The 10,915-nt window shown below is 62.8% G+C and overlaps 1 protein-coding gene across 1 annotated transcript; it reads right to left on the bottom strand.

The window, feature by feature from the left end:
• Nucleotides 1-541: 541 nt before the first annotated feature.
• LAMB2 (laminin subunit beta 2) lies at nucleotides 542-10,797 on the bottom strand. Its single transcript, XM_068154180.1, has 33 exons — nucleotides 10,624-10,797; nucleotides 10,297-10,460; nucleotides 10,059-10,194; nucleotides 9,804-9,877; nucleotides 9,498-9,686; nucleotides 9,359-9,422; nucleotides 8,366-8,568; nucleotides 8,158-8,278; nucleotides 7,692-7,880; nucleotides 7,438-7,617; nucleotides 7,249-7,361; nucleotides 7,061-7,140; nucleotides 6,848-6,983; nucleotides 6,541-6,696; nucleotides 6,292-6,419; nucleotides 6,094-6,211; nucleotides 5,786-5,978; nucleotides 5,530-5,673; nucleotides 5,173-5,404; nucleotides 4,904-5,067; nucleotides 4,600-4,824; nucleotides 3,866-4,080; nucleotides 3,682-3,778; nucleotides 3,238-3,610; nucleotides 2,982-3,166; nucleotides 2,664-2,905; nucleotides 2,393-2,596; nucleotides 2,156-2,300; nucleotides 1,605-1,812; nucleotides 1,376-1,517; nucleotides 1,106-1,282; nucleotides 873-1,032; nucleotides 542-794 (listed from the first exon to the last, which is right to left on the bottom strand). Exons 1-33 carry the CDS (start codon nucleotides 10,664-10,666, stop codon nucleotides 658-660), a joined length of 5,337 nt encoding a protein of 1,778 aa, XP_068010281.1. The 5' UTR covers nucleotides 10,667-10,797; the 3' UTR covers nucleotides 542-657.
• Between the last annotated feature and the right edge of the window lie 118 nt (nucleotides 10,798-10,915).

Here is a 10,915-nt window from a genome sequence, read left to right as displayed (position 1 = left end):
GTGACTCGGGAGCGCGATGGAGGAGCGGTCACGTGACGCCACGCGAGGTCTGCCGCTGGCTCGCTCCCTCCCTCTCCCGGCGGCGCCATGGCAACGACGCTCGCATTGGCGTCATCACGGCTCCGGAGGGACTTCCCGCCCCCAAGGGCGGGCAAGGGCACGACCCGGCCTATGGCGTTCCCACGGCAACGAGCCGGGCGCGCCGTTTCTCTCTCTAGGGCCTGCTCCGTGGGTGCTCCATGCACCACCGTCCGTCCCACATCGTGCCACCTGCAGCGCCCCCCTGCCCCACAGCCGGTCCCTGGCTCCATGGCCTGCAAGTCTGGCTGTAGCCCAGACCTGCGCTGTGTGTGGTTGTCCTGGGCCCACTGGGCCAGCCCTTTGCCTCACCCCACAGCTCACTCGTGGCCCCGCAGTGTCCTCCATCCAGGGGCCAGCAAGAGCAAGCAGCTCCCATCCCGTGGGGTCAGGGAGGCGACCACGGGGCCACCCGGGGAAGCCATGGGACCCCATGGCACAGGGCAGACGAGAGGCAGCCTTGCTCTGTAACTTTATTCACACAGGGAGGTGCCCGGCAGCCCCAACCTGCCCAGTGCTCTGGGGCAGGCAGACCAGGCAGGGAGCAGGGTGTTGGGGGGTCTGGGCCCCTCCAGGACATCACTGGCAGGTGTTGTAGATCTGGACCTGCTGGTTGATGGAGGCCAGCACCTCCCTCATCTTGGCCTCCAGCCCACCCAGCTGGGCTGCCTTGGCGTCCAGCACCCGCTCGTTCCTCTCGTATTCCTCCTCCAGCACTGCAAGGACAGGGAGGACAAGGGGTCAGCCCAGCCCCTCACCACTGCCACTCCCCAGGCTCCCTACCCGGGCCTCACCTCGCAGCCGCTGCAGCTTGCCCTGGGCATCCCGTAGCAGCCCAGCAGCCTCATCTCGCAGCTGCTGTGCCCGGATGCCTGCCTGCTGTGCGTCATGCGCCTTGTGCTGCACTAGCTCCTGCGCTGTCCGGTAACGGTCCCGCAGCGGCCCCTCTAGCACCTGCCAGGCAGCAGGGATGGTCAGTAGAACCCCTACAGGACCACCACGCCCTCCATACTCCCTCTTCACCCACCTGCTTCGCCTCGCCAGCTCGGTCCCGTGCTGCACCAGCTGCCTCCTGGGCACGACTGGCTGCCAGGCTGTTGTTGGCACGTTTCACCTTCAGGGTGTCCATCTGTCCATCCAGGAGCCTGATCCGTCCCATGGCACCTGCCAGATGCTGCTCTGCACTCACTGTCTGGGTCTGCATCTGGGGAGCATGGCAGATAGGCATGGTCTAGGTGCCCACACAGTGGCAACAGGGTCCTGCCCATCCTGAGGGTCCTAGGGATGGGGTTCTTACAGTGCCAAGGGCTCTCTCACTGTGCTGGATGTCACCAGTGGCATGATGCAGTGCCTGCTCAGTCATGCTCTGGGCTTGCTGTGCCTCCTCCAGTGACTGCTGCACTGCCTCAGCTGTGCTCCACACGCCCTCTGCCCGCAACCTGCAGCCAGGGTAGCACTGCCTCAGAGCCAGTCTGGCCTGGGGGGATCACTGTGCAGGGGCTGCATCTCCATGTCTCCTGGCTCACCTGGCTTGCTGGGCATCCTGCAGCAGTTGCCTGGCCTGGCGCACATCACCAGCTGTCTCCTCCAGGATGGCATCAACACTAGCCAGGCTGCGCACCCGTGACTTGATCTCCTCAGCCAGGCGGTGGATCTGGGCCGGCGCAGCAGGCAGTGACAGCTCCAGTACCCGGCTGGCCACCACCTCAATGCTCTCGGGATCAGCTCCCTCCTCTGTGGGCAGGAGCCATCAGTTTGTCCCCTGTGGCACTCTGGGGCAGAGGGGACAGGCAGACCAAGGGGTGGGGAAGGGCAGAGGGGAGCCATGGGGAGAGGGTGTGGGGCATGACAAAGGATGTTTGGAATGATCAAGGGGCAGGGCAGGGCATGTGCAATGCGCATGGTTCAGGACTGTGTGGTGGAAGGGTGGTAAAGCCCAAATGCAGTGCAAGGGCCATGTAATGCAGCACAGTGCAGGTGCAGGGCAGTGTGGTGCAGGTGCAGTGAAGGTGCAGCGCAGGTGTAGAATCACAATGCCGGGCAGGGGTGGCAAGCCCCCCAGCACACTACCACTCACGGCTCAGGAAGGCCTTAATGTGGCTGATGAGCTCCCGCAGCTCCTTGTTGGAGCTCTCCACACGGGCCCTGGTCTGGTTTGCCTTGTCCAGGGCTGCCTGCGCTCGCATCCGGGCTTCATTTGCCTTCCCCTGGGCTTCAGCCACCTGAGCAGGGTCAGAGATACTCAGTGACATCCCCAAGGACTGGAGGGCACAGCTGTGCCACTCACTCCCACCAGCGTCTGTGTACCTCGCACCTTGTGGGAGAGCTGAGCCATGTCACCAGCAGCCTGCTGCAGCTCCTCTTGGGCATGGCGTGCCCGGTCCAGAGCACTGTCAGCCGTGGACACGGCCCCACCACAGCTCAGACCCCCACAGCGCCGTCCCCCATCCTCATCTCGGCACCCAGCTCCCCCGCAGGGGCTCTCGGCACAGGGCACGTCACCGGTGGCACCGCACACCTGCAAAGCAGTGCAGGCTTGGGACGGCTCTAGGATCCATACTCCCAGTGCCCATCCCATATCCCACCTTCTCATTGAGTAGGTGAAGGCTCAGTGCCTGTGCCCTTGCTGCCAGGTCCATCAGTGCCCGCCGGCTGGCTGCATTTTGACGATTGAAGTCATCCCGCCGGCTGGCCAGGAGCTGCTCAGTGCGGCGCCGGGTAGCTGCTGAGGTGCTGACGGGGCTGGGCACAGTGCGGGTGGAGGCATCTGCCCAGCGCTCAGCCTCACGTGACTCCTCATAGGACTGGCAGAAACTGTCATAGGCACCTGAGGGTAGCAGGAGCACCATCAGACCTCCAGCCATGACCCCACTGCCCCAGCCTGGCTCTACAACGCAGCTCACCAAGAAAGTTGGAGGTCTTGAGGGCATGCAGCCTCTGCTCCAAGTCCTGCAGACTGTGATTGAGAGCACGAGCACCCCGGTCCACTGCATTCAGCACATGGCTGGCATTGAAGTTGGCATCTTGGGTGGCTGTCAGCTCACCCTCCAGCCGTGTCAGCCTCTCCGTCGATGCCCCAGTCTGCTGCCTGCAAGGGAAGAGGGTTACAACCCACCACCAAGGACACCTTGGGAGCCACGCCCCACGCTGGGTGCTCACCGCAGCCCCTCCATGGCTTGTGTCAGGTGGGTGGCTGTGGCAGCAGTGGCATTGCGGGCAGCCACCACATCTCGCACGGTGGCCAGGCTCTCCTCCAGCCGCTGAAAGGCACCACCAAAGGCACCGGCAACCCCAGTGTGCTGCAGGAGGCTGGCACGCTGCACCAGTGCCTGGGTGCGGGCAGCCAGGTCCTGCACCACACGGTCCCAGTCCCCAAAGCAGGGGTGGCAAGGTTGGCATGCAGGGAAGGTACCAGCAAAGCCTCGGGCGCACTGGTCACAGCGGACTCCAGAGATGCCAGGCCGGCAGTCACAGTGGCCGCTGCTACGGTGGCACTGGGCACTGGCAACACCACGGGGGTCACAGTCGCAGGCTGCAGGGAGAGTGGTGTCAGGGTACTGTGGGGCCTGCCACAGTTCCCTTGCTGGCACCACCAGCTCTCACCTCGGCATTGCTGCCGTGGGTCACCCCAGTGGTGCTCCTGGCAGTCAGAACAGGTCCGGCCCCCAAAGCCTGGCCGGCACGAGCACTGCCCTGTGAACTGAAAGACACAGCATGGCCAAGGCTGGCACTGCTGCAACGCTTCCCCAGTCCCGTCTCCTCATCCTCTGTTGCTGCTGTGTCTCACCTGGTTGCAGGCAGGTGTCAGGGCATATTGGGGGTGGCAGCCACAGGGCTGGCAGCCCTGCCCACTGCCCAAGTTCCAGAAGTTGGGGCTGCAGCGGTCACAGCTCTGGCCCTCCACATGGGGTAGGCAGTAGCACTGCCCACTGCGCCCATCACACTGGCAGTGCTGTGGCCCACATGTGCTGGCAATGGTGCCCAGTGCATTGCAGGAGCAACCTGAAATTAGATGGGTGCTCAGAGGGGACAGGGATCTGAGGATAGAGAACAAACAGAAACAGGATGGAGACGGAGGGAGGTGCAGATGGTATGGGGACAGAGGCAGGGATGGGACTAAGATGGTGATAGGTGATGGTCAATACAGGATGGAGATAGAGACTGGGCAGGGATGTGGACATTGAGACTGGACAGAGACTGGACATTGGTGGAATGGGAACTGCATAAGGACCACTGATGTGGATGGGATGGAGATGGGGCAGGGGCAGGATAGAATCCAGGACAGTCAGGGTAGCAGTGGGGATGTGATAGCAATAGGGACAGAAATGGGCATGAGATGAGGATGTAGGTGGAATGGCATGAGTTTGGCATAGGGACAAGGATGGCATCACACTGACAGGGGTGGGCATAAGGGCAGGGCTGCAGGGACCCCACAGTGCTGTGCATGAGCGAGGGCAGACACGGGTGTGCATGGTCCCCGGGGACATGCTGGGCCCTGAAGGCAGGTCTGTGGGTACTCACGCCTGCAGCTGTGCCGTGTGGCATCCCCATAGTATCCAGGCTGGCATTCGGCACAGTGGGGCCCTGCTGTGTTGTAGAGGCAGCGCAGGCACTGCCCTGTGCGTCGGTCACATGCCTCTGGGTCCGTCACATCGATGTTATCGTGACACTGGCAGGGCACACAACGTCCGCCAGGCTGCAGTGGGTCCCCATAGTACCCAGGAGCACACTCATCACAACGGGGACCTGACAGAACAAAGAGCTGGACAATGCCTGGGGAAGGGGAATCCCTGAGAGCACTGAGCATGTTGTTGTGGGCACCCACCTGTGTATCCGGGGCTGCAGTGGCAGACAACCTGCCGAGTGCGGCTGTCCTGATAGCAGGAAGCGGCAAAATGGTGGGAGCTGCTGGGCCCCTCAGGGCAGGGGCAAGGCCTGCAGTGCTGCCCGGATCCTAGTGCTGGGTTCCCAAAGTGCCCAGCTGCACATCTGAGGGCAGGCAATTAGCAGCGGCCGGAGCTGCCAGTAGCACTCTGCCACAGTCCAGACCTGCCGGCAGCAGACCTTCCCAGTCTGGGCACACACCCCACTTACCTCTGGCACCTCTCTCCATCCGTGTGGTCACGGCAGCGCAGGCAGCTGCCCGTCTGGGGGTCACAGCTCTCAGCATGCCCATTGCACTGGCAGGGCCGGCACATGGGGAAGCCCCAGTGGCCAGGCTGGCAGCGGTCACAGCGCTGACCATGGGCACCTTCACGGCAGGAGCACTGCCCTGTGAAGCTGTCACAGACAGTGCTCACTGAGCCCTCGCTGCTACACTGGCACGCTGGAAGACAAAGGCACCCACAGTGTCTGACTCCAGGTTGCAAAAAGCGTCCTTCCCCAGCACCCCCAGCTCTAAGGTGCCCCAGATTCTTTCCAGCTGGTCTGGCATAGGTTCATCACACTTACCTTGGCACCCACTGGGCCCAAAACCAAAGGTTCCTGGGGAGCAGAGGTGGCAGCGCCGTCCCATGACGTTGGGTTTGCACTGGCACTGCCCACCCTGGGGCTGGCACTCAGCGCTGACTGAGCCCTGGGGGTCGCAGAGGCAGGCTGTGAACAGAGAGTGGGGTGAGAAACAGGTGCTGTAGCACACAGGATGGGGCATGGAACAGGGTGCAGGACTAGACATGGGACATGGGACAGGGTGTGGGGCTGTACTCACGCAGCGCTCCACCATGCAGGATGGCAGAGAGGCTGTGCAGAAGGCTGGAGCAGGGTTCGGCCACAGGCGAGGGCCCTGCAGCATGGAAGGGCTGGGCACAGCGGTACCGCTCGAAGGTCTCCCTGCGCTCCATGGATCCAGGGTCACCCGCAATGAACATCTCCAGTGAGGAGTAACGGGGCAGGAGCACCAGCTGGAGGGGCAAGTCAGTAGGGTGTCGTACCTGTCTCTCCTCATGTCCCCTACAGCCATATCCTGCTCTCCTGAATGGCTGCTGTTCTCCACCCCACTGCCTAGCTGCCCCTCACCGAATCGATGAGCACACTGGCAGTAGGATCCTGTTGAGAGGTGGCACAGCCCAGCTCCAGACGAAGAGTGTAGGAGATGCCCTGCTCCAGGCAGATGGGCTGGGGCAGCACCACATACCTGGGGACACAAAGCGGAGCACAAGTAGCCAGGTGCCTCCCACAAGCCCCAGCACAGCCCAGTCCCATTGAGGCACTCACCTGGCACCAGAGGGGAGGCTGGTGGAAAGCTGGTCATCAGCTGGGATTGTATTTCCACAAGGGCTGCTGGCAGAGACAGGGCTAGGGCGCAGCACCCTTACCCTCACCTCCTGCCAGGGCTCAGGGTGCTGCCAGCAGAGAAGGGATTGTGTCAAAAAGCCTCACTATCCAGTGCTCCCCAGCACCACCTCCTAGTTTGATGATACATCCCATGTATCCCATGGCTTCACCATGATCACTGGTGCTCACCTGGGGTTCATAGCGGATGATCACATCATACTCCATGGAGAAAGGCACGTTGCTCACGTGGAACTCCACCCAGCCACCTTCCTGCATGCGGGCAAAGCCTGTCCCCGTCCATGAAGCTGGGTGGTCTGTGGGGGGCTCACGCTCCACCACCAAGCCCTGATGTGAGAGGGGTTGCAGGATGAGACCCCAAAAATTGCCGTGGCTGGCAGGCAACACTCCAACCTGCTGCCCCCTTGGAGTAGTTCCTGTTGTCTTGGGGACCCTGCAAAGAGCCACTCAGTGCCCTACTCTGTCTGATGTCCCCTACCTGATGCAGCCGAGCATCCTCAGCCTCATAGATGTAATGGTCCAGGTTGATGTGGTAGTAGCCAGGCTCTATCTGATCACACCGTCGTCCCACCACGTGGCTGCGGCACGGGCACTGCCCCGTCTCCATGGAACACCTAGTACCCCAGCAGAACCATCACCCCCAGTGCCAGCAAAGAAGCCACTCACTCCCCGAGTTCTCACAAAGACTCACATGTTGTTGTGGGCACCGCCTACATCACAGTCACAGGGCCGACAGCCTGGTAGGTCGTGGCTCAGCCCCCAGTGCTCAGCCTGCCAAGGACAAGGGTGTCAGGAAGAACATGGTGGCAGTGCCACAGCCCCAAGTACCATGCACAGCCCCTGAGCATTCTGCGTGGGCCCTGGCACAGCCCTACTCACCAGGCACTGGTCACAGTTGCGCCCAGTCACCAGCCGCTTGCAGAAGCACTCGCCACTGACAGGGTCACACCGACTACCCTCAACCACCGTGCCACGGGGGTCACACTGGCAACCTGTATGGAGAGCCAGAGGTGTCTGCTGGGGTCAAGCCACACACCCGTCCCTGGCAGAAACCACCCCGGTACCTACGCTGGCAGCCCTGTGGGTTGGCGCTGCTGAGGCTGAAGAAGCCAGGCTTGCAGCGGTCACAGCGGGGGCCAGCCACGTGCTCCTTGCAGCGGCACTGCCCCGCAATCAGTCCCCGGGCTGGATCGTCAGCACTGTCACACAGACCCCCATCCAGAGAGCCATCGGGGTCGCAGTCGCAGGCTGGGGATGAAGACAGGGTCAGCACCCTCATGGCCCCACGCCCAGTCCAGCACCACACAGACGCTGGCACCAACCTCGGCACACTGTGGGGTCCCTTAGGTCCTTGCTGGGGTCCTTGTAGTAGAAGGGCTTGCAGAGGTGGCAGCGGCGGCCCATGGTGTTGTGCTGGCACCCATCACACACAGCCCCACTGGCATTCCCAGTGGCCAGGAAGACAGCCATGTCGAAGTGGCACCGCCGCGAGTGCTCATTGCAGTCACAGCCTACAGGGATGGCATCACAACATGGCACATGGTGCCCTAACCCCTCTCCTGGCAGGCAGCACCCTCAGTACCAAACCTCCCCAGTCTTGCCTTCCCTTACCCCAATACACAGCACCCCAACCCCAAACCTCCCCAAACTGCAGTCTGCAGCATCCCAACCCACCCCTATATGGTCTGCAAGATCCCAGCGTGCAGCATCCCCAAACCCCTAGCATGGCACAGCCCACCAGCCCTGGCACCAGGATCCCTGCACTAGGAGCTCTCGTGGGGCACTCACGGCGACAGGCATTGGTGCTGGTGCCCTCAGCTGGACGCCAGGGCAGGTCATGGTAGAAATCCTGGCAGCGCTCGCAGTTCAGTCCCTGTGTATGGTGCTTGCAGACGCAGCGCCCGTGCACCTACCGGGACACCATGGTGAGGGGCTGTGGGATGGGGCAGTGTAGCTACTCATCTCCATCAGGGCACAGGGGGCCAGCTTGCCCTACCATGCCATCAGTGGTGGCAGGGGCTCCATCGAGTGGGGCGCACTCAGAGGCATGCCCGTAGCAGAAGCAGTTCCCACGCATCACCAGCTCATAGAGTGCGTAGTAGTACTTCTCCTGGATCTCGCGCCGCGTGTCCAGCAAGTTGTCCCCCAGTGTGTGTAGCTTAGTGAAATTTACACGCAAGTTGGTGACACGCAGCAGGTCTGGAGTCAGGAGAGACCCACATTGGCACAGAGCAGCCAGGCTTGTCCACACACAGCTTGGTTCTGTGGGGCACATCTGGGACAGGTTGTGCATGGCCATGGAGGCTGTAGTTGACTCGATGGAGCTGGGTGTGGCTTGCACTATCAGGCTGAGCATGGCTTGGCTCACACACATGTGGCTGCACGTGGCCAGGCTGGCCTGCATGGAACTACAGTGGTTTGGCTCCATGCAATACTCGTGCACAGGCTGGGGCCCTGCAGCCTCCCTCAGCAGATGTGGGCTGGGACCCCACGAGTGCAGAACAAGTGTCCTGGGCAAGGATACTTTCCTGAGTGTTGGGGCACTTACTGCTTCAAGCTGTGCCTGGAGTACAGCTCTGCCTAGGCCCTGGCAGGACAGGACACAGCTCTCCAGGACTGCAGCTTCCCAGCAGCCCTACCCTGTAGATCCCTCCCTCTTGATCCCAGACTAAATTTAGCACTGGTTGATTAACCCACTGCATCCTGCATCCAGCCCAACTCCTCTACCCTGACACCATCCTGCACCACAGCCACTACTTGGCATTGAGGTCAGCTCTGGCACAGCTCTGGCACAGCCATCACCTTCTGTCACCCCAAACTTTAGTTGCTCCCACAGTGGTGGCAGGGGGTGAGCACTGCAGAAGGGACCCAAGCCTCCAGAGACTTGGCCCAGCCCTGACCCTGCCATGGGGCTCAGAGCAGGGAGAGAGCCAAAATAGCTGAACCCAAAATAGAGCAGCCAGGCAGGAGCCTGAGGCAGACGACTCACTCTGGATAGCGGAGCTGTAGGGGTCCCGGATGGGGATGGCAGGGTCCAGCACCCGGTAGATCACCTGGAGGGACAGCAAGATGATGAGGGGAGACCACAGGCATCCCTCAGCCCTCCTGGGGTGTTGTCAGGGCCTCACCTCCCCCTCGGTGGAGGGCTCAATGTCAGAGTAGCGGGACTCGCAGATGACATCGTCAATGCGGCGCAGGGGCCCACGAGGGATGTTGGGGAAGGCAGTGGCACAGTCATAGGCGAAGTAGCGGTAGACCTTCCAGGTGCGCCCGAAGTCAGCTGAGCGCTCCACCAGCAGGGCCGCAGGACGGAAAGTCTGTGGGACACCCAGCTGAGACATGGGCCAGCCCTGCACGCCCTATGGACTTCATCCCATCCCATCCTGTCCTGCTCTGTCCTGTCCCAGCCTGGGTACTCATGTGTCAACACCCACCTTGAAAGTCATGATGAGGTGCGTGAAGTGGAACTCGGCCTCCAGGTCCAGTTGGATGCTGACATGCTCCACGCCTGGGGGTGGCATGTACAACTGAGGGGAGCTCCCAGATGTGGGTCTCCGGGGTTCAACCTCCCCACCCGGCTGCTGTCCAGGGGCGCGTCTGCAGCCACTGGCTGAGTCACACTTCCTCGGCGTGGGAGGAAAGGAAGGAGAGCCCCCCGGGACACTTCACTGCCCCCACCCACTGCTCACCATTCTCTGACTGCCACCAGGCTTTCTTGGGGCGGGGGGCGAAGGTAGTGACCACGTTCTCAATGCGGTGGCTGTTGGCATTGGTGCGGGCATCATAGGGCCGCCGCGAGTCACAGATGAAGCACTTCTTCTCCTCCTGCAAGCGGGAGGCTTGGTGGTGTGTGTCCCCATCACCGCCCTGTGCCCCCAGCCCCACCCAGTCCCCCTGGGCCCTCACATTGGTCTATGTGCCACTCACCTGAAGGTGGCTGACAATGCAGTAGTGCTGTGGCCGACGCATTCCGCAGGTGGAGGTGGCACTCAGACGGGGGGCTCGTCCCACAAGCAGGTCCCCAGTGGCAGGGTAGCAGCTGCCGCGAGCACAGCCCTGGGGGGAGTCCGGAGCCAGAGCCCCCCCCAGCCCTGCGGGGGCAGCGGGCGATTGGGGGGGACGGGACCTGGGGACTTGGGGCCCCTTCCGCGGCCGCCCGGAAACATCCGCGGTGGGGCCGGGACGACGACCGGAGTGGGGGAAACGACAACCGGGGGCGGGGGTGGGGGGGTGGGGTTGGGTGTGCGGACTCACCGACCAGCAGCGGCAGCAGCAGGAGGGCGCCGGGACTCTGCATGGCGGGGCGCAACCGGGGCGCGCAAAGGGGGCGCAAAAGGAGCGCAAAGAGGGAGCAAAGTGGCCGCTCGGCAGGTGCCCTACGGTCTCGTCCCGTCCCGTTCCCGTCTCGCCCTGCCGGTCCCCGTCCCAGTCCCGGTCCCTCCCGCTCCCCCCCACCCCTCCGAGCTCCGGGCTGCGCGGAAAGCGCGGGGCGGATCCGGAGCGGGGAGCGCGGGCGCGGCCAGCAGCGGCCAGGAGGCGGGCAGGC

This window comes from Melanerpes formicivorus, unplaced genomic scaffold, assembly GCF_026170545.1.
Source record: "Melanerpes formicivorus ecotype bairdi unplaced genomic scaffold, bMelFor1.0.p_v2 SCAF_28, whole genome shotgun sequence".
NCBI lineage: Eukaryota > Metazoa > Chordata > Aves > Piciformes > Picidae > Melanerpes > Melanerpes formicivorus.
This window is presented reverse-complemented; position numbering and strand designations above follow the sequence as displayed.